Below are 23,188 nucleotides of genomic sequence, written 5' to 3'. Positions count from 1 at the left end.
GCCAGACCTGTGCAGGTATCTGCTCAGGATTGCACACACCACAGAAAGGCATCCTGAAAGCCCCCACAGTATTTTAATATCCCTCAGGATCTGACTTTTAAACACAGCATTAGTAATATTTTTTTCTAAAATTAGCTGAGATGCTATTTCAGTGTGGAATAATGCTGGTTGTTGGTTTTGGGTCTTACTTTTTTCCCAAGAAATCATGAATTCACAGGCTTTTCTTTTTTCTCATTAAGCCTGGTTTAGTTAAAAAAAAAAAAAAAAAAGAAAAAGAAAAGCTTGTGTTTCTCTTTAGTGTGTCCTGATTAAACTTCCCCTTCCCTGTCCCAACCATTTCCTGCATTTCTATCTCTTCTTCAGCTGCACATTTTGCAAAATCAGTAGAGGTCCTTTAGCCTGTGATTCTTTTAATCTTCTTTGAAAAATCCAAGGCACAGAGAGTATTGAAAGAAAAATTAGATCTCTGGGAAATGCCAGTTGTTTTATAGATGGTCAAACCATTGGACTTTTTTTCCTTGCCTTTCAGACATTCACTATGTTATTATGTATCACTTTAATTAAATCATCAAATTTAATTATTGAATCAAATGTTTCTTTATTTCATTGTGTCCTAAGCAGGTTTAGTTAAATTAATAAAACCATATGTTTCATTTTATAAAAAAAAATCTTTTTTCCCATTCATAAGCTGTTTAAAAAATGCAGTTGAACAGAAAAGGTTGGTTAATACTAAATTACCCCAGGTTTTTCAGATACTGCTCTGTGCCTTGGAGTAGATTGAGCCAAGTCATGAAAATTTTGTAATATTTACTGAGAAATCACAGTATTGTAAATTCAGCCTCACTTTAGCTATCTGGGAATGAGGCTTGTCCTCAGTGAAGTCATCAGAGTCACTCAGGTGATTCAAAGTGCTCATGACCTGCTTGGAGCAGGGGGCAGGGACAGGAAGGGTCTCCTGGCTCTGAGTCTCTCTTCATCCTTGGCAATCCCCACTTCTCTGGCTGTTCCAGATGCCATCCAGGCTGGCTACAGAGGGTGGCACAGAGCTGGGGACATGGCAGCCCCCTCTCCCTGGCTGGCTTGGGGTCCTTGTGTGGAAAACTGGCCAGACACCATTCCAAGGGCTGCTGCAATTAAGGGGGATCTCTCTGTCTCTCAGGAAGGTTATCTGCTTGAATTATTTCTAAAACAATTTGATGCATGATTACTTTAAATATATAAATCTCTGCATGTCCTCCTGGAGGACAAGGACTGGGGAAGAGTTTTAGGTCTGGGTAGTGCTTTACCCTGGCTCTGTCTCTGATGGGATTTGATTAGGTGGAGCAGGAAAGGCTGGCCTGGCATTTTGAAGTGTAATTCTGTGATGACAAAGGGCGTCAAAGAGGGCAGTTATGATTTATTGTTGCAGTTGTCAATAAACAGTGAAGTCAGGGAGAATTGATCTGACCATCTCAGCGGAAAAAGGTGAGCATGGAGAGGCATACCAGGATCAGGGAGCTCTGTAAATAGTGATAACAGAGGTGGATTTTGGCTGCCCCATCTCATCCAGGTCCTGGCCACCTTCATGCTGTGCTTTGGGGGACCAGGAGGGAGCCACAGGGAAGCCATGGTGTGTCTTCTGACTTTGTGGCACTGAGAGCAGCATGCTGTTTGATCCCCTTCAGCTTGGTGTAAATGGAAACTCACATACATTTATCCAATGCTTCCAGATACTTTAGGGTTTGTTTGATTTGATGGATCATCCTTCTGGGTTGAGCAGAAGGATCTGCTGCAGAACTGCAGGATTGTCACCCCTCATGGCAAGAGCAAATATCAATGATATTTCCTGCCAAATAATATTTCTGCAATTCATGTTGTCTTGTTCAGCTAGCTACAAAATGTGAGTTATAACTGCACAAAGGCATTTGACAGATATTTTTCTATTGTACTGGTAATACTGGTGTTTAAAGCATTTAATCATTTTTATTTAAGAACTGTAGCTATTTCAGTAATATAACAGCAGTGCTGCTTGGCCAACCTGCAAGTCCAGACGTAGGAATAGACATATTTCCCCTTCAGTGCTGCCAGGACTCTTTAGAAGTGAAGTAATGGCCAAATATACATGCAGTCACATACCTGCAGAGTGCAAACAAGCTCAGTGTGTTGGCTTCAAGAGGAAAAGTCATACTGGGACAGATAATTCTGCAAACAGTGTCAGCCTGATGGGCTGGGTGACACTTTGCCAGAAAAGACCAGCTCCTTTGCCACAGCACATGTGCTTAGGTATCATTGCAAGTGATTTTCCTTCGTTCAGGGTTTATACTGAGAAAGAGAATGTGAGAATCTGCCCTGGATTGGGTATTTTAAACGTGATTTTTAAAGCTTGGGGAAAAAAATCTAAACTCTTTATAGCTGGGAAGAGGATGATGCAGTTTTCCCACAGCATGTGAGTGCCATCTAGTGTTGTGCATCCTCAGCTGGACCTTTCCATGGCAACTCCTTGCAAAGAGTTTCCTCAGCGCTGCCAGGGGACTGTGCACACCCCACTCCTCCAGGAGCCAGGATCATCTGTGCCTGGGCTTGGTCTGCCTTGCAGAATTTTGGGTTTGGTACTGCTGGAAGCAGAAGCCACATTTGTTGGTTTTTCTTTCCCAGAGGTTAGGCTGTCCCTGTGCTGATGTCCCCACTGATTTAAGCATGGCTGAGAAATGATTTGTGCCTCCAGGCTGCAGGCAGGGTTAGGAAGGCAGGGGGTTCCTCTGCCTGCTCAGAGGAGGTGGCCAAGGCCACCAAACAGCCACGTCTCCCTGTGCTGGTCATACATTACTGACAAGTTGTTGAGCACCTTTGAAGAAAAATATATAGGAAGAGGAATATAAAATAACTGTAAAAATGTACTAAGTTAACAAAAGAACATTTACTGACCCAATAGTGCCATGTTTTCAGAGGTCTCAACTCTTTCCAGGGTCTGTAGAGCACATTGGGGTATTTACCCCTTAACAGCAGGAGGGTGGGGATGAGGGAAGCTGGGGATCAGGTCCACTGTATTTCTTAATGTTCCAGTGCAGAGCTCTTCAGTCACCAAGTTAAAGAGTAGGTGCAAATGTCAGGACTGAGAATTAAGTAGAGAGCTAAGCAACCTGCCTGCAGAGAATGGATTCTCTCATTTACTTTACTCAGGAGAGCAGAAAGCAGCTGCAGGTGGTATTAAATCCCATTGGTCTCAGTGGATTGCAGTCTAAGCTGTTACTGTAGGCCAGGGCATTAAAGAAAAAAAACCTAGCTCTTAGAGTGAGGCACTGTTCATTCTGTTTGTTTTCTCTCAGTTATTTAGAAGAGCTTCATATTTTCTCCTTCTGTTTTTCAGCTTGTAGCACTCCTCCAGTCAACATGAAAGTGCAGCCTGTGAACAGGACAGCACTACTGGTGACCTGGAACCAACCAGAAACCATTTACCACCCTCCAATCATGAACTACATGATCTCCTACAGCTGGACTAAAAATGAAGATGAAAAGGAGAAGACTTTCACCAAGGATAGTGACAAGGACCTGGTAAAAGCACAGCATCAACCCCAGACATATGTATCAAGCTACCCTTATATTGCTATTTTCTTGGTAGAAGTGGGTAGAGGAGGAAAGCAGTTGTCACCTTATAGGCAGGATAATGTTTGGCCCATGATGAATTGCTATTTAAATGTTCAGCATTAGCTGAGCATTGCCTAACAGGCTGCCCAAACACTGGAGTCTGAATTTATAGTTTATGTGAGTGCATGAAGGACTGAATCTGCAGACACTTTTTCATGTAGTGTTACTGAGAAGCAGCTGGCTCGGGAAATGGTGAGGCTCTGAATACCTTTTGGCTTGAGTTCAACTTACAGATTTTCACATTAAAAGTCTGATCCCCCAAAATCTATTCCTGGGCTCAGGCTTTTCACTGTGCATAGCCCCTTGTAGGCTTTGGAGCAGTTTCTGGCAGCTAGTGCTGCCAGAGGCAGGAGTTGCATAGTCAGGGCTTGAAGATTATTTTGGAGTGGCCCTGTACAAGCACTGCCTACATCTGGCAGTGTGAGAAAAAGAGAGAAGAGCAAGACAGTTCCAGCACAGATGGAAACACTGCTCTATCTCCTCCATTTAGGATTTCATCTGCTTGTCATTCTTGTCTAAGTGGAAGCAAGTATTGTACTGGTCCTTAACATTCTCTGCATATAAAACCAGAGTGACATATTCAGGTTTGAAAGGCCTCCATTTATTGTTAATCAAAGAAAGCCTCTAGAATAATGAAATCAGTAATTGTATATGCACATGAAAAATGCAGCAGCACAGTGTTATTCCTAATGACTGTTACCATATTTTTTTTCAAATACACAGTCCTCTGGGCCCATTCAATCAGTTATACAATAATATTCCTCTTATTCCCTTAGATGAAGCTTCTTTTACTTCATTTCCATTTATATTTCCAATTTCCCCACTAGACATTGTTATCTGGGTCACATTAGGGAACGATCTGCCTCATGAAATCAGAAAGGAATCCATTGAAAGGCACCCAAGGTTAGGATGTATTGTAACCTCTCTCTTGTCATAATTTCACACTCTTAAGGGAGATTTTTTAATCAGGTATAAGGAGGAGAGCCTTAATCAGCAAAAATGAGGTGGGCACCATGAAAGCATCCTGTTTTATGTAAAAGAAATAATTACAAGTGCAAGGGATGTGATGGAGTGATAGCTTGGAAATAGATTGCACTGAGACCTTGTGCTGTTCAGCAGAGGTTTGGGTTAAGAAAGCAATGATATCTTAGTCTATTTTTGGGGCAAAAGAAGAGGAAACCCATTTTCAGAGGAAAGTGCAGATTGCTTTCAGTGCTCTGGCAGATACAGCTGGGCTGTCCCATCTTGAGTCAGAGCTAGACAGTGTTTTGCTGTAGAGATAAAAGGTATTTCAAGTGACTCATGTAGCTCCTCCTGTGAACTGATGTGATTGTGGAAACTCTCCGGTCTAGGAGTAAGCAGGGATATCCCAGCCCAGGATGCTCAGCCATCATGTTGCACAGCACACGAGTATCAAATTGCCTCAGCCAGTTGGTTGCAAAATAGTCAGTTTGAATATGCAGTGACTTTTCTGGGCTTATCCTGTGTTTGGGTCATGGATCTCTACCTAAAAAAATCTTACTATAATTGCTTAAAGGTGAATGACTTGTTTTAAGTTTTTCTGAGGAGAGCAGAGACATTGAGGCATGAAGACTGGATAACAGCAGTGTCTGGGTGCATCCCTTCATCCTTGCCCTCCCCAGGGAACCACTGAATATTTCTGTGTAGAAATATAGCTTGTCTTACATGGCATAAATGTTCTGTGTTAGCACAATGCTTTATATGTTTCAAACTAATCTTGGACAGTACTGTGGGGGTAAAAAACTGAATAATATCTATTTTTTTTAAACAGAAGGCCATCATTAGCCATGTCTCACCTGACATCCTTTATCTGTTCAGAGTTCAAGCAGTTTGCCGAAATGAAATGCGTAGTGACTTTAGCCAGACTATGCTCTTTCAAGGTAAAAAAAACACATACAAATTTTTACATTGAACTATTCTGTTTGTTTAATATTTTCTTTGCAGAATGCAATGTGGTGTGAAGTTATTTCAGAAGATATTTGAATGCATGTAGACAATGCTAATTTCATATTGTGGCCGGTGACTTGATCCAAATCTCATTTCCAGTGAGGAGGGTTTGCCTACACCTCTCACTGTCAAGTTTTGTCAGGGTTTAGGAGAATTTAGAGCTTTTCTTGGTACTAGTTTTCTGAAACAAATGCATCAGAGACTGCTTATGCATCAGAGGCACAGCTGTAACAGAATGTGAGTCTGATTGGTGTCTGTTTTATGTAAAGAGGAAAGGAGATCAGTCCTACCTTGACAACCTCATGTGGAGACATCCAGGTTTTACCACGCACGCAACCTCAGTGATTTCCAAAACATACATATTTAAACAAAATCAAAAGAACTAGATGATAAGCTGTCCTTTGTCATAGATTTCCTTTTAAGTTTATTGGAGAAATCTGGTAAAGCTGAGATTTGGTAGAACTTGATTATTTTTGAGGTTTTTTAAGTACTAAAGTTTTGCTCCTTCCTTATTATGACATTCTTTATTAAGTAGGGCAAATTTTGCCTCCAATGAGAGCATTCCCTCCCACTCCAGCTTATAGATGCATAAACCTCAAAATGCGTAATGGAAGAATAAAACAAGCAGAGAGTTAAAAGTTTAAATCCTTAGGACAAAGCAGAGTTGTCACTTGGATCTGATGCTGTATATGGAACAAAATAGTAGGGACATTTTTCAGTGTCATTTTCAGAAAGGATGGGGGTTTGGATCCTGCTTTGCTAGCACCTCATGTCTGAGGGATGTCAGGCTATGGACATGGTTTAGTTCTGTTGTGGTGGCAGAGAGAGCAGGATCAGACAAGTGTCCTGTCCAAGTCACAACTCATGTGGAGCTCTGTTCTTGGTACCTCAGCACTGTGTTTTAGGCTTCACTTTTAAGTACCAGGCAGAAGTTAGAAACTAGTGTATTGTTTATCTTTTACTAGATGATGGAATGGAAAATTCTTTTGATTATAATAACTGTTCAGTCACAGTTAGGAGTAAATCATTACTGGCAGCTCTGTAGGAGATCCTTTGGATACTGCAGCCCCATATTCAATGGAGTGAAAGTGATACACACATCTGCAGTGGGAGCAGATGATGTGATTCCTCCTACAAGTCCCCAAAAAGGAGCTGCTGTTCCAATCTCTGGCTGTACCCAATATCTAACCTAGAAAATTAATCCACTTGAGCTTTCAAAACATTTATCAGAGGTTGATGGTAATAGTAGTTCAGATATATAGCAATAAATTATAATATTATAAGGACAGAAAAGAACTATTATCATCAAGCTAATCTTGCTTCCTGTGTAAGCCAGGATGTTCCATCCAGCTTGGGGTTGAAGGAGAGAATTTGTTTTCTGTCAAAAAGCCAGCATTGCCAGGCCTGAGTAATTAAAGATCCACAAGTCTGTGTTTAGACACAAGTGAGTGAGTAATGCTCGAAGAGCTGAGTTGCCTTTGCTCCAGGCTGAGCCCTGTACCTGTATTCTGCAGCCCCTTGTTGAGCAGTGCTTTAGCAGTTGTTCCTCTGCCTCCTCCCCTGCCCTGATGTGCTGCTCTTCTTCCCTCCCCAGCTAACACCACTCGAATTTTCGAGGGGACCCGAATTGTGAAGACAGGAGTGGTAAGTGATGGATTTAGGACACGGGGATTTGGGGACATTTCCCACCAGGTGGCAGCACGATGTTGGAAATCTGCAGCAGGACCCAGCTTTCCTGGGGAAGGGGTGTCCAGACCTGTCACAGAAGGATTTATAGCATAAAATGCAGTTCCAATGTGAAATGGTTTTCTGGCTTCATTCTCTGAGAGGCTTTGAACACTGGAGAATCAAGTGTTAAAAAATTTTCCTCAATCTGTATTCAACCCATTTAGAGGGGATTTGTAAAATATTAATGATGACTGTGGAAATAAATTTAATTTATTTTATTAACTGTATGAGCAGAAGAAATAAGGCCTCACACACAAAGAGCATCTTTGCTCTTCCAGTGCTTTAAGGATACCTGTTACTGTGTGAAAAAAGCCTGAAAAATGTCTTTGTTTTATTTTAATTCAGGTGAGACTGTACCAAGTCATTGAGGCTAACTTTTGTATTCCAGAATCAGAAATTTTGGTACATTTACAGTAATAGTGGAATACACTGTTTCAGTTTTGAAACCATCTTATTTGTTTATTTAATATAAATAAACTATCCATAACCTAAATTTCTTGGCATCCATTGTACTGAGTTGTTCAGTCAGATTTATGGGCTGGATTCATACTATTGAATTTACTCTAAGTACATTGCTTCTGGTTTTATTCTGATCCAGTTTGATATACTCCCTAGTAAGGAAATAACATATACAAAGCTTGCATTTGAATGATTTATGTTTGTTTAATGATGTATAGAGGTATTCTAGATACATAAAATCTGCTGTCAAATTTTAATACTCAGTCCAGCTTTGAGACTGTTCATGCCAGCAAAAAGCAAATCTCACAGTGCCTTAGGGATTCAGATTGATAAGTATCTGAAAGTTTAGATGCTTATTTAAAGTTTTGGCTTGAAATCTCTAAAGCACAGGTTTTCATCTGAGATCTCAGGTTTTCTGTGATTGCAGCTGGTCAAAAATAATGTGAGAAAGCAGCCTTGCTTGGTTTGCTGCAGCATTTCAACTACACGGCTTGACTGAACCCGGGAATTGCAGAGAGATGCGGAAATACATTAAAGTTACAAATTCCAGTTTCCAAAATAAACATTTTACATTTTTTTCAGTGTTCAGCAGCATCTATTTAACACTTTTTTGTCCTCATCTGGTGCATGCCTTTCCAGCTAATGGCTCTCCTGCTGATGAATTCAGTAATGTGAGACATTTTTCAGTAATTCAGAGAGGGAGAATGGTCAGGCTGTCCAGAGGAACCGCTGACACAGCTCTTCCACAGAATTATTCCTTGTCTTTAGACAGTATACTTCAGTCTCTTTTTCTACATGTAATTCAGGACTAGTTCCTTATGAACAGACCAAGGTTTGGTTCTTTATGTGTGTACAGAGGGGTTTTATTTACAGCAGAGCACACACATGTGTGCAGGACCCTCATGCATGCAGTGGGTTGACATTTGAATAATATTGGCAGGGTGCAGAGTATGCAAAGTCCATAGTTCATCACCTGCTTCTTCTCAGTGAAGCAGGCACTGCCAGTCCTGCCTGTCATTCACTGGTGCTGGCCAGGGAGAGTCCTGTGGATGTGGAAAACATGGGTGTCACAGCCTGAAGGTCCTGGCAGACATGGTGGCAGCTTGCTGAAGGGCTTCTGATGCTCTCCAAGTCTTTCAGAACTGGCCATGCTGCAGTTCTTTTCTAACAAGAGCAATGCCTCACAGCAACACCAGTCCTTATGAGAATAATCTTGATAGATAAATTAAGGAAATAAAAATAGTATCCTTTGAGGCCCTCACAATGTGCGTGGGAAGAGCCAGAGTTCCTTGTCAGAGCAGCCCCACCAGCCATGGATGCTCACGTTGGCAGCCATTATTTTGGGACAGCCGTTATGTAACACAGTATTTTTAAACTCCTGTCTTCTGAGGATTAAAGCACTGTGAGTAATACAGCTGAACTCATTAAACTCCTTTACATTCTTCTCACCCCAAGAGGAAACGTTACTCACAAGTCAGTAGTGATGTGGGAGGAGAAGGTCTTGATGTAAAATAAAGATAAGGATAAAGAGGGTTTTAATGATGATGTGGTGAAGGCAGGGAGGTTTCCTCTCTTTGTGGTTTGCTGGTAGCTCTGTGGGATGTTCTGTCCTGGCTCAGCCTTTCATCCAGCTGGTGTTGGATCTCTGGTTTTAGGAGACTAGCACGTGTGTGAAAAGGGAGGGAAAAGCAAGAGAATGACCCCAAGTGGTATGTTGGACCCCTGCTGATGCTTTCTGCTGTGTTTTCTCCCCCTGTGCTGCCGATGACCTCCTCAAGCCCACAGCATCTCCTGCCTCCTCAGCAGACATGGCTCCCATCAGCTCCGGCTCCTCCACCTGGACCTCTTCAGGGCTCCCCTTCTCCTTCGTGTCCATGGCCACAGGCATGGGCCCTTCCTCCAGCGGCAGCCAGGCCACCGTGGCCTCCGTGGTGACCAGCACCTTGCTGGCAGGGCTGGGCTTCAGCGGCGGGGGCATCTCCTCCTTCCCCAGCAGCGTGTGGCCCACGCGGCTGCCCGCGGCCGCCGCCCCCAGCAAGCAGGCCGGCCGCGCCGTGGTGGCCACCACCGAGGCTGCCGCCGCCTCCCCCGGGCCCGAGCGGGACTCGGGGCTCACCAAGGATGGCGAGGGAGCCGAGGAGGGGGAGAAGGATGAAAAGAGTGAAAGCGAGGATGGGGAGCGGGAGCACGAGGAAGAGGAAGAAAAGGATGCTGAAAAGAAGGAGAAGAGCAGGGCGACAGCAGCCTCGGAGGCACGCAATAGCACGGAGCCCAGCGTGGCCGTGGCTTCCCCCAACAGGACTGCTGAGGAAGAAGGAAATAAAACCCTACCGGGAGAAGTGCCAAAGCAAAACGTTGCCCCCACGGCTGGAGGTGCCGAGAAGGAGAGCTCTGCTGAAGCCAACACTCAGCCCCAGCTGCTCCCTTCCACCCAAGTGCCACCAGCGTTCACCGACGAACTGTACCTGGGCAAGATCCCAAGAAGACCAGAGACTACAAGAAATCCTCCTCCGAAGATGGACAGGTTTCCAGAGGAACATCCTTCAGATAACAAATTCATCACCATTAACCCAGGTGAGTGATCTTCAGGGAAAACATTTTTACCAGCGTAAGTGTTGGAAAACAGCACAATCCAAATTCCTTCCTGATTCCCAGTAGATACAGCATTTTTGTGGTGTCTGGCTACATCTGGTTGGCAGGTTGTCACAAGACCCAACCCCACAAGTTGTTACTATGGGGAGCAGTGTGGAAACGAATATCCTTCTATTGGGACAGATTCATGATCCTTGTAGCTTATTGGAAGAGAAAATCTGGAAAAATTTTCACTCCCAATATGCTGCATCAAGAATTTTGTTGAAAAGAAAAAGGGAGGGGAATACAAGGAACTATAACTGTGAAATTAATTTGGAAGAGCAGCTGCTGTGCTGAACTGGCATTTCATAGGAAGTTTGATATATGTGCTTCTAGCTAATTTAGTTTATCTGCAGGATTCTCCCTGACTGGGCTTTGAGATATTTTCTCAAATCAAGGATCATTTCTGGTTTATTTCTCAACACAAAACCTACATATTCTGTTCTTACAAAACAACACACCTTCTGGGGAAGAAAAAAAAATCTTAACCAGGCAGAGTTCACATATTTTCTATTTGTCCTGATGAGAATTGCCAGTGCTCCTGTACACTCCAACTGTGGATGTATGTACCAGCTCCACAGTGTGTGCACAGCAAACAGAACCTCTTGGAAGCCTGCCCAGGCGATCTGCATGTGCACCAAGCCTGGTGTGCTCAGGGTTTGCTGCACAGGCCTCTGCAAGCTCATGGTCCCTCATGGTGCTCCCACGGAATGTCCACACGTGTTCCTGCTTGGGGAGCTCCGGGCACTGGTGAGGAAAACTGCAGGAGGCACATGGAGTATGTGCATGGGGGTTTATTTTAGATTTATTTATTTAGATTTAGCTTGATATATTTATTAGACATTTATTTCAGTGATTATCTGTATTACCACAGCATTTATGAGATAGTGCACTTCTTTGTTTGTTGTTTCTGGGGGTATTTTACTACTATTGTTTGTTTTGCTAATCTGTAGAGTGTTTTATAATTTTCTTTTTCCATCAAAGCTGTTCTAAAGTAGTGTGGAAAAGCCTTGCATATTTATTTTTCCCTACATAGATAAACACAAAAATGCAGATATTGTGCATTCAGTAATAGTTCAGAACCAATTTAAAAAACAAAGCTAAATCCAATCTTTAATAGCGTTTGTTACATAAATGCTGACCAGTCTGTAATGCTGGGAATCATAACTGTTCTGTCAGAGATCAGATTAACTATGCAGAAGCTGAGAAACCTGCGACAGGTTGTGCTGATTTTTTTTTAAATACACTGCTGTTTTTCTTACTCCTCAGCTGGGAACCCTCAGAGGCCAGTGCTCCCACTGAATATGGTTTGAGATGCCTGTCAGGCAGTTTTCAACCTGCCACTTGCCCTGATCACCTTTGGATTAGGAAGGAGGCCTGTTGGGAGTGCCACCCTGTGAGAAGACACTTGGGAATGCAGGAGAAGGAGCTTTGCTCCACGCTGGATCTAGGTTACCAAAGACACAGGCTGGTGAATTAGGCTAGTGCAAAGCCTAAGACTCGTTGCTTTAGCTCAATTGTTTTCCCCAGTAACATGGAAATTTGCAATTCATACAGACAGACCTGTACTAACTCATGCCAGGAGTTGAGTTCAGTGAAACTCCAGCCATAGCAAGACTTCTTCCAGTGAGAAAGGGCCTTAAAGGTTTTCCATAACAAGGTAAGCCTGAAATCAAGACAAGTGAAGCCAAGGGGCATTGCCAGAAGTGTCTGAAAGGATTCCTGAGCAGCAGCAGCACAGCTAAGACTGTTAAGGCCACTTCCAAAGTAAGCAGAAAGCATCTGTGCAGTTTACTCTGTCCCAGTGTGAGGGCAGAAACATTTTTGGATGTATCTTTTCTTCTGACATCTTTTCTGCATCTTTTAAAAGCAGGTTTTAAAAGCTGTCAAGGTTTCAAAAATGTTTTTGTGAGTAGAAAGTTTAATCATTTTAAAGAGTAGAAAATTGTTTCATAACAATGTACATTTGTAAAATAAATTATATATCATCAAATTAGCAGTTGTAAGGAGATAACTGAAGAGGGAAGTACTCATGAGTGTGCATGATTAGAGGAGAACAGGGAACTCATGAGAAATTACAGGGAAAGTGCGAGGCCAATTAGTGCAGCAAGGCTCATTTTCTTTTAGTGCTTACTTCACACGTACATACACACACACACCTCTCCTGAGGCCATGTCATTACTTTCCAAATGGCACTGGCCTCTTTCTGACTGTGGTATTGGCCAATGCTAATGATTGTCTTCTGTCACTGAATGCTTGCCTGCATTCTTCTCTTTCATTTCCCTGATCATCCTTTTCTCTGTTTTGGTGCCCACATTAGACTAATTGTACTTTTGGGCTGCAACTGTTACACACACAGCTGCTCAGCATTGTCCGTGTCTCTGAAACCTGAAAATCAGAAAAACAGCAATTAAAATTATACTCTCACAAAAGAGGGAGGGGAAAGAAAATAAAAGGAAAATAAGCAAGGGGAAAAGCTGAAACCCAGGATGATTCAGTTTAGTCAGGCTAAAGCAGATACTATCCCACAGAATTTTGGTTGATTGTACCAGACAATTAAATAGGTCTTTTTTTTTTTTTTTTAACTGGAATTAACAAGTAGACTGTTGTAAGCAAAGTAATAGCTGTGGGGTAGGGGCAAAAGCTTGAGTGGTGATCTTGCACTTAGGACAGAGAGATGGGTTTGACTCCTCATCCCAATTTCAGCCAGGTCCTCCCATTCAGTGCTCACACACCTCTGCTGATTCCTCCCAAGAGAGGGCATTTTAGAGAGATCTTGATGTGCAGAGTTAAATTTCAAGCCTGATGTATGCATTTAACAAAGACTGAATATTGGATTTTAGAGCAGTCTTTGCCAGGTCTGAGGTTACAAAAGCCTTTTAGGGATTACCTCATTAGCATAATTAAACATCTGTGTAATTCTTCTCCATCTGCAGCAAGGATTATTAAGCTGTATTTTCATGTGGCACTTCAGCCATTTTCACACAAAATCACAGAGTGTATAAGTTAGGAAGAACCACTGGAGCCAGCTAGTCCAGTCTCCTTGCTTTAGAAAGGCTCCCTATAGCACTTTAATCAGGATAGTGTCCAGACAGCTTTTAAATATCTTCAGAGATGTACATGGCAGCTTACAAGAGCAAACAGCAGAATGGCTTGAAAATAAAAGAAGTGAATTATTTAATGCCTGCAAACTATGAATTTCAGATATAGGATTAAATATGATTGGCATCTGTTAGAAAGCAGTGAAAAGCCATGCTTAGTAGTGCACAGCCTGTAAGCCTGAATACTGCAGGAGTGCCTTGAAGAAATAGGGGGTAACAGCTGCACCATGGTACAAGCTTGTATCAAGGGTAATACTTCTTTAAGAAACATGGGTTTGCCTTTTCATCATTTAATAATATAGTAAATATTATTTTCCATAATTAATTAATACCTTTGTGTAAGTTCATAACTGCATTTACTCAAGGGAAAGATGAGCAAGCTGACTTTCTCATAGGAGACCCTGTGGTCTGAGGCAGTTCAGTAGCAGGGCTTTTCTTTGGTTAATGGTATCTGAAATGGTACAACAAACAGAACTTTGTCCTGGCAGTTTGTGCAATGGCAAGGAATGATAAAAGCAGATAGGTTATATAGTACAGCTATGGTTGCTTATTATAGCAAGCAGTGTTACTTAAGGGAAATAAACATGTTTCTTTTCTCAGGAACTGTTTTCCAGGAATACACAGGAAAAAAGCACATTTCACAAACTCTAGAATGCCTCTTTCTTACCTTGACCTTTATGCAAGAATTGCTCTGCCAGAGCCTCCCTGGTTGCCTGATGCCATCCAGTACTCCCTGTGCCAGGGCTCATCCATCCAGTGCCTGGGTGGAACTGCTGAATGGGAGGTTCACAGAAGTTATGGACTTTTCCAGACGCAGGAGTAGATTTAGTAGTGCCAGGGCTTGTATCATGTGGGACCTCCTGAAACAGATATGCTGTAATAATTTTTATTCCTTCCTACTGGGATGAATTCCAAGCCAGTAAAAGGCAAACTGAATTAATTCAACGAAGGCATATGCCACTGGAAACTGTTTACATTTCTTAGCAAAAATGGAGTTTCCTAGTCCGTTTTTTAAGCTTCTCCCATCCTCTGCCAAGTACAGCTTATGGTGGGCACTGTTACAAGGATATGCTGTTGACACTACCAGGGCTTGACATTCTTGCTTTGGAAAAGAATGAAATGGTGACTATTTTTTTATTTCATACTGTTTTGTTATATGGGAGAACAGGAAATTGTAGAGGCCCAGATCTGTCTTTTTGTGTGTGTGTGTGTGTTTTCATTTCATCTTTTTCTAGCATGCTGGCTTTTCTTAGGCTGTTCTGCCGTGACCCTCAAGACAGACACCAGCTCTCCAGCTGCACTGCTCTACCTGTGGCCCCAGCTGCCATTCTTGTACAAGTTTTATTGGCACTGGTTTGTTAAGGCTCTCATAACACATTACTTAAACAGTGGAAAACACCTCAGACTTTTTCATCAAAGCCAGCACAGGAACTGTGTCTTTTCTTCTGAAGCATGTCACTGCTTGGGCATTCCCAACTGGAATTTCAGGGCCAGACATCAGTGTTAGTATTTGCTATTCTGGCACTCCGCATACTGAGCACTTTCTTCTTCTCACATCTGTGGTACAGGGAGTTGGCAGGGGCACATTTATGTGTTCTCCACACTAGACTGACTAAGAGGAGCATCGTGAGCACTGCGGAATTTAACAGTGTGCATTGGGACTCCAGCCCATGCTGTGATTACAATGGAATTGAATTTTCTTCCCATGCAAACAGAAACATATGGTTTTGTGTTGAAAGATGTGGAGGTGAAACTAAACAGAATATTGTCATTGAAGAGAACTGAAACAACATCCTAATGGATATAAGGTGGTGGGACTATTTGGCTCTCCTACAAAGTTTCACATAGTTTTTTGATTTGTCCCTTTTACTATTCTGATTAGTAACACCTCACAGGCTTACTTTTTTTCCTGCTCTTTAATGATTTGAAATGCACTGGTAATAACTGATGCCCCAAGACTTAGCATTTCGTCAGTTTGGCAAATACAGAGACTAAGCCTTTGCTCTAATTTGGGGGTTGCTCTTTTCCTTATTCTTTGCTAGTCAAGAAATTCAAAGATGTTCAATCAAAGTGCACCTTCACTTCCCCCAATCATCCTTCTGATTAGCACATCATTTAGGCTGCTTGCTAAAGGGCATTACCTCTATCAGCCTAGTTCTCAAAACTAGGAATATTTCTTGCTGGGCTTGCAGCAGCCTGCAGCCTTGCTCTGTTTTCAGCAGTCAGGCAAAAGCATTTACAATTAACCTTTACTTCCACGTTAGTTGAATTTTACTCCTGCCTATGGAGGAGTATAATCTAAATGCTATTAAAATAGAGTATGACTTCATGTTATGTGACATCTGGTGACTTCCAATTATCTGTGTTTTGCCTGCCTATGGTGAAAAGGCAATTATGTTCCTCTGGTAGGATTTGCAGCAGTTTCGGAAGCTATGATAATACAATACTGAATGAGGGCAAGGAAGCATGTTGGTAAGGAAAGACTCACACAGGCTTAAAAGTAGAAGTCAAGTGTGCATGTTTCAATCCTTCTTGAAATCTGAAGCTTGTACTAATCCTTTCCCATTATGTCCTGTTGACAGGTATTGATCAACCACGGCCTGTTTGTTAGGAAACATGAATAAGATATGGAATCCGCTTCTGCATTTTTCTTTTATCATTCTGTCTAAACCAATTTATTCATCAAGTCTACATGAATTTGCACAAATTAGATGTCTTTTGAAATACACTGGTGCAGTGTCTATGCTCATTGGCTCCAGTACTTGCAGAACTTCTAGATATTCATCTTGTATATGATACAATCATTTTACTGAGATGTCATGCAAAAAGTGAAGCGGAGTTAACTCAGCCAGATCTCAGGGTATTGACGAACTTTAATTTTGTTCAAAAGCTGTGGCATAATGATTTCTTCTGTCAGTTACAACACATCCTATCCATTCATTCATCCACCCATCTTGACAATCCATATGTTAAAAAGTGCCTTCGTATGCAGTAACCCACCAGATTGTGACAATTCTGCAAATGATGTGACATGACACCCAACATGTTGAGGATTTTTTATTTTAAGATAGTTACCAAAAAATTTATTTCTAAAGCTAAGTATTACACAGAGCTTTGCAAACAGGGCTGTCCTGCACTGTTGAGAAACAGAGTACATTTATCTGCAAACACTGGTGACAGAGCACAGCATTGGCTCAGTGGGATACTCTACATCTGATAATAGGTGCTTGCACGAAAGAGTCCTAAAAGTGTCTAAGAGACCGTAATTACAGGCAGTAGTAAAATCCTAGCCATATGTGGCAATAAACACCATACTTCTGTGCTCTCATGTCTCAGACTGAAGACAAATGGAGTCCCACCCTGCAGTTAGAGGATCTCTGCTCTGTTTACTCATAGCATGTAAAAGGGAAAAGCTATTTGTTTTGTTTACACATTTTTCCATACAGTATTTCTTTTTTCCACCCAGTGATTGGTTTTGTTATGTGTTTAACACACAGCTGGCAAGAACAGCTCCAGCATGGCCACGAGACCTTCTCCTGGTAAAATGGAATGGATCATCCCACTCATTGTGGTCTCAGCACTGACCTTCGTGTGCCTCATTCTTCTCATCGCTGTGCTTGTCTACTGGAGGTGAGCCTGTTTCCTTTTCAGTGGAAACTGATTAGGATTTTAAACACATTCCAGCTGGTGTTTTTAATGTGATCCTGTATTTTGTTATTTTATTAGAAGTTACAGTGATAGATGCATTAGATAGTTCTCTGGGTGCTAGTACAGCTTTGTTGGTTAACTATTCAGCTGTCTTAAATACTGATTTTTATGTCATGAAAATGAGCCTGGTGCAGTTCTACCAATGGTAGAGCCATCTGTAATGGTGACAAATATTTTCAAAATTAGTCCCTCCAAAGTAGCTATAAAAAAATTATCTTTGTCTCGGCCTTCAGGAAATGTGGTTGTGGGAGAAAATCCCAGTTAGACTGGCCTTGGTTTCATGGGTGTCTTTGCCACAAACCTCCTGTGTAATCTTATGCAGTTCTTTCCTTCCTTTGACTGTACTTCAAGAAAGTGGGTAAGCTTGTTTCACATTCCACAGCTTTGCTCTCTAGCATTGGTGAAGAGGTCAGAAGTGCAGCCTGCAAGGTCTTGGAAGTAAAGATTGCCTCTTTCAGAGAGACACCATCATTCACACCAGTGGGCATTGGTTCAGTGGTGGAGACCAGGATTGGCATCAACAAATCCCTCTCCATTTGATTTAGAGTAAACTAAAACCTGCAGCACCTGTTCATGTCAAAATCAGAACCCAGAGGCCCCTCATTTGTCTGGAAGTTAACATTAACCAGGGATAAGCCACCTACAAGGTATTTAAGAATGATTTGAAAATCTGATTAGATGGGATAGAGAAAAGTAGTTTTGATGGGAAATACCAGCCCATTGATCATTATATTTACAGAATCCATTACAAAGGTACCAAGCTATTTTTCAGTACACCCATTTTGCTGACAATTAGTTGGGCCAATTGTTGAGGCTGAGAACTTTGAAAGAATTAATAAGTAAATGGCAGTAGTTTGTGAAAATAATTTCTATTAACGTTTGTAACTAATTTACATCATTGCAGTAAGATGGTGAATAAAAAATGCAGTGGTATATGCACAAAAGCTGGAATAGGAAAGGTTCTAAAGATCCCATTGTATCATCCTGTTTTTGAATATATATTGTCTTTATTTGAAGTACTAAACTTGGTCACATTCATAGGCAAGTCCTGGAAGGATATGGTATATCTCAAAACACTGGGATGAAGGATTAGTAGTATTTATCTAGTGTTGATACAAAATGCTCTTCTAAGGCAGAAAGGTTTTGAAATACAATGCTAATAGCTATTATCTAGAAGAATGTTGGTACTATCATTGTTTGCAGAATTTGTGTTTAATTTACTCAAAGAGTAACAATACCATTCTTGAAAAGATATTAAAGTCAGTGGAGATTAAAAATTAATATAGACATGAAAATTATGTCATGTAGTAGTCAAAGTTTTTTGATAAATATGAAGAAATAAAGGAACGAACTTGAGGACATATGTACTGCCTTCTACTAATCTGTGTCTAGTTCTGCGGATTTTCAAAAAATACAGAGAGTGTAGTAAAAATACATGTGTGTTCTAGGATAAATCAACAAGCAACTAGAACACAAATCATTCCCAGTAACATTTCACATTGTGCAAACCATGTCACTGAAGCAGCAGCCCAGCATTTCATTTGCTGTGTGATTGCCTTTCCTCAGGAAAAAAATAAACTGTTTACCTCTGTGAGTGTTTTTAAGTAAGGAAAAAAGGATTTTGAAGCGTTGCAGACTCTAATTCAGAAGTTTGAAAGGAGCAGTAAATTGCATTTTCAGGAAAAAATACTTAGCTTAAGATGTAATGGGCAACATATGGAATAATTTGCTGAATAAAACCATCAAAGCAAATGGCATGAAAACGAGTTTGAGACAGATATTTCAGAAAGGGAAACATGGTATTGAAGTGCACAGCAGAGAACCCTTGTGATGAAAGGATAACCCTCAAGGGGACAGGCGTACTAGACCAAGGGGTCTTTTCTTGCACAGCAGTACTTTGTTTTGGTGTTAGGAAAAAACATTATAAATCAAAACCCAGAGAACTAGAGGAAGCAGAGGAGACATAGCTTCTGTTGGCAATGCATTGTGAGGGTAAAACAAATTTTATTTTTGTTTTTGCTTTTTTGAGCATTTGTGGAATTAGGTGATTTGAGACCAGTGGTGACATAAGTGGAACAATGAAGCAGAGCCTTCTGCTTGTTTCTGTCTCATCAGTGCCCTATTATCCAAAATAAGGAGTTAGAGAAGTTGCTAGGGAAGGTTTGGCAAAGCATTAATTTTGTTTGGTCTCTTTGTGGCTCATTCCGCGATACAGTAAAGAAATAAGTTTTGTGAAGAAGACTTCTTGTAAGGAAGCTTCATTTTCCTTTATTTGAAAAGGAGACTGTCATTGTTTGATGAAGATTTCCTTTTTCCATCTGTTGAGCTTCCATGCTGTGTTTTAGAGACTTCTTGTAACTGAATATATTTGGAAATGATCTGTGCCATTTCTGAAGACTCGCGTATTTGCAGAGGTAATTTGCTGTTTTCAGTTCCTTTTTCATGTGGATCCTGGACAAATGGTGAAAGAATATGACTAATGTTGAAGAGAAAGGGTCACTTCTATCTTTTTTGTGTGGTGGCCATCTCAATAATGAAAAGGGATGGGAACTTGCAGGCAAGCAGAGCTCTGAATTACCTTTCTACTAAAGTTTCCTGGATTCAGTACTTTAAATGGCAATGCTGCACAAAAAGGCCTGTGTGATTTTAAGTTGGTAGAGTGGAAGATAAACTAGGTCAGCATAATGAAGCTGCAAAAATTGTGCTGCCTTTTATCCCAGAAAAATGAGGAGAGCACAATCACAGGGTGACCACGAGCCATGACATCCGCTGTGGGCTGTTGCTAGTTGGGCTCCCAGGGCAGGAGGGACAATGATTCTGCACTTTCCGTTTGCTTCTGTGCATCTTTGATTCCTCTTGAGGAAAAGCTGGCCTGGCTGATCCTTAAGCTGTCATGGGCGTGATGAAGGGGACTGTTGCTCCCAGGACCTTTAGTGCTTAAATTGATTTCTTTTAGCACCAAGTTGAGGATTTGAGTCTTAGCAGACAGAAAAGGTGAGGAGACCAGATCCTTGTTTTACTCACCATATGGATTCACCATTCATTTTTGCAGTGGCACAACGGTGCTTCTTTCTCTGCTTTCTTCCCTTTCATGCTGGTTTCAAAAATTATGTGCTGTAGGGACAACAACTGACTATTTCTGAAAACTGTACCCTGGGATTTTGGGACCTTCACTGGAGGACTGCTAGCTCGTCTAGAGCCCATTAAAACGTGGGTGTCATGAGTGCTGTTTCCCAAACACTTTATTTTTGCATTTCTGGGCATTTGTTTTGCATCTGTGATTTTATACCCAGACTCAGTATCATGAGATCCATCTGCAGATCTTCAAGGTCAGTTTAAAATCTGACTTGGATTGTCTGCAGTCTTTGCCACTGTTACTCTCACAGCCTTTGCTATGAGCCCCGAGAGCTGCAGGGTGTGTTTGGTAGTGACCTCCAAACTATTTAGGGATTGAGTGTGACTTCAGTTTTTTTGCAGCAAGATGAGTTCCTATAGTATGCTGAGCTGTAATATGGCTTGAAACATGTCTTTTCTAGAGCTTCCACTATATTCTGTAGCAAATTGAACTAGTCCTGAGTTTTGACACTTAGGGGTAAACCCAGGGTCAGTGTCACTTTCATCTCCACACAGGTGCAGGAGAGTCAGGAAATCAACTGAAATATTTTGATACACAGCAAGTTCTGTCCTTTGCGGGGAAAATAACATATTTTAGGAGAGTGTGGTAACCTTCCACTGTTTGTTTTTCATTCTGATTTTTAATCTAAACACTACAGTTCTATAGACTGTGGTTTCAAAGGGAAAAAATAAGCAGAGAATATTAAGAAGCAATTAAGATTTTAGAGTTTAGCCAACAGCAACTTTTAAATGAGAAATAAATTATAGCCATTTCTCATTTTCAGCTAAGAGGAAAAAATTCATTCACGACTATAGCCGGAGAGTTTTCTTTTTCTTTCTTTTGAACAGATACCATAATTCACCTTGAATTATTGCCACAATCAACATCATGATCCCAAAGACAAAGTGGGAATATTGTACTGCATTTCTTATTAAATCAAGCTGTTTATACAGTGCTAATATGTTTACTTTCGGGGGGATTTTTGGAACAACGCAGCTGCTGCCTTTCAAAGAGCAAGCAAGCTTGCATTGCTTGTTTTATAGCTGTGTGTGTATATGAGACAGCTTGGGAAAAAGATGTCTTTAATTTTCCTTAGGCAAAACCCTATAGAATTCAGTAGACAGAGAGAGTTTTCTTAAGTTTTTGTTAAGCATCCTGTCAAATTGAACTGAATCATTGGGACAAGCCCTGTGACAGAGCCTTGTCCTTCTCTGGCCAGTACCTTCCTGTGCAGGAGAAATCACCCTGAGCACCAGGAGATGTGCTCTTTTTTCTGACTCAGTCATTGATTTCTGTGGGACCTCAGGCCAAGTCACTTACGGGTTGAGAGTGTTGTTGTTGAACTCAGTGGCAAAGATCTCACTGGGAGCAAGCTCAGGTGTTCAATATTTCAGCATCTGAGTTCTGACACTGGTGAAACAGCAATGGAGAAGGTTGGTCAGCTGTATTTGTAAATCAACTTGTAATATAGCAACAAAAGCTGCACTATAAAGAATCCTCATATTTACCATGTCTAATAACTATGCCTCAGACAACTACCTTTGGGTGTTAAATTCTGGGGAGCTTGCACAGCTGCTTAGGTAAGAGAGTGTTAAAACTTAATTGGGAGGGAAAAAAAAAAAACTTCTGCCTGTACCAGGTTGTAAAAAGTGCTGAAACTGTTATTTGAACCTATCTCTAGGTTCTATTTTATGAGTACACAATGTGTTGTTCTTCTACTGTACTGATTGGAAAAGGAACATTGTAAATTTACAGACCATTGTAAAATTGTTTGCTTACAATGATAAAAGCTTCTTTCAGCTTACTCTGAAATGTTTGTGATTCTTCTCATTTTCTCACCCATGGAGGATCTTGAGTGGTAACACTTTCTGAGACCCTGGGTGTTAATTTTGAGAATGCCTCAGATGCAGTTGCATGAGTATTTATGTCAGCAGCACCAGTTCAGGCAGGGTCCTCTGTTCCTGCCCTTGTTCTGCCCTCTGTGATCCCATTGCAAATGTTTGTACAACCATGTGAGGAGCTGGATTGCAAAATAATCCATGTTTAAAAAAAAAAACTTAAAAAAATGAGAGGAGTTTTCATGTCCTGATTTAAACCAGATTAGCTCCCAGTCTGGTTCATGCAGTAACAGGACAGAGCTGTAGCAGCATAACTGAGGGAGCAGCACAGGGCAGGAATGAGAAGGATGGATGGGGATGCTCACCCCAGCATTGTCCTCAGTGATGCCTGAGGAACACATCCAGGCACTGTGCTCATCTTGGCAATGGCAGTGCCCCAGAGCTTGTGGCACCACAGGCACTGAGGAGAATTGACAAGGACAGGAGACTTCCCTTGTCCCTGGAGACAAGCAACTCCCCAGGGAGACAAGGGTAGCTGTGGAGGTGAGTGGCATACCTGAAACTTCTTGCAGCTTCCATCTCTTTTTTTTAGTGCCCAGCTGTGCCTTGCCCATACAGAACAAGACCTGCCTTAGTTTTCCTCTGGGAATGGCCACATTTAGTCTCATATGTTGAGGGATAAGGATGGGGATAGGGTAGATCAGTGCCTGGTAAATGGGATGCAACCTAGCCTGATCTGTTCTCGTTCCAGGGAATGCAGGAAAAGCATTTCAGCTCTTATTGCAGAAGATCCAGGTTCTGTGAGATTTTCTCAGTGTCAGAGGTAAAGGTACTGAATCTTAGGCCCTTCTGTGTTTAGTATCTCAAAATGCTGCTCATTTTCATTAAAAGGGAGCAGGCCTGTGATCAGCTCCCTCTTATCCCACTCTGGGACCTGACCTCATCTTCTCTGCTGACGTCAGGCCCTCACTTTCAAACTGGATGCCCAGGACAGCCACTGGTTGCTTGTTCTGGCT

At 41.6% G+C, this 23,188-nt stretch overlaps 1 protein-coding gene across 2 annotated transcripts in view; it reads left to right on the top strand.

Moving 5' to 3' along the window:
* The window catches only part of PTPRG (protein tyrosine phosphatase receptor type G), a 387,800-nt gene that overhangs the window by 307,008 nt on the left and 57,604 nt on the right, over window positions 1–23,188 (top strand). For both annotated transcript variants that reach the window (XM_064723724.1, XM_064723725.1), the window contains 5 exons: window positions 3,347–3,531; window positions 5,417–5,525; window positions 7,187–7,236; window positions 9,558–10,353; window positions 17,009–17,141. In XM_064723724.1, the coding sequence (XP_064579794.1) occupies window positions 3,347–3,531; window positions 5,417–5,525; window positions 7,187–7,236; window positions 9,558–10,353; window positions 17,009–17,141 (1,273 nt within the window). The remainder of the gene's footprint in view (window positions 1–3,346; window positions 3,532–5,416; window positions 5,526–7,186; window positions 7,237–9,557; window positions 10,354–17,008; window positions 17,142–23,188) is intronic.

The sequence above is a fragment of the Zonotrichia leucophrys genome, chromosome 12 (genome assembly GCF_028769735.1).
Source record: "Zonotrichia leucophrys gambelii isolate GWCS_2022_RI chromosome 12, RI_Zleu_2.0, whole genome shotgun sequence".
Lineage (NCBI taxonomy): Eukaryota > Metazoa > Chordata > Aves > Passeriformes > Passerellidae > Zonotrichia > Zonotrichia leucophrys.
Note: the sequence above shows the minus strand (reverse complement) of the source record. Positions and strands in the feature narration are given on the sequence as shown.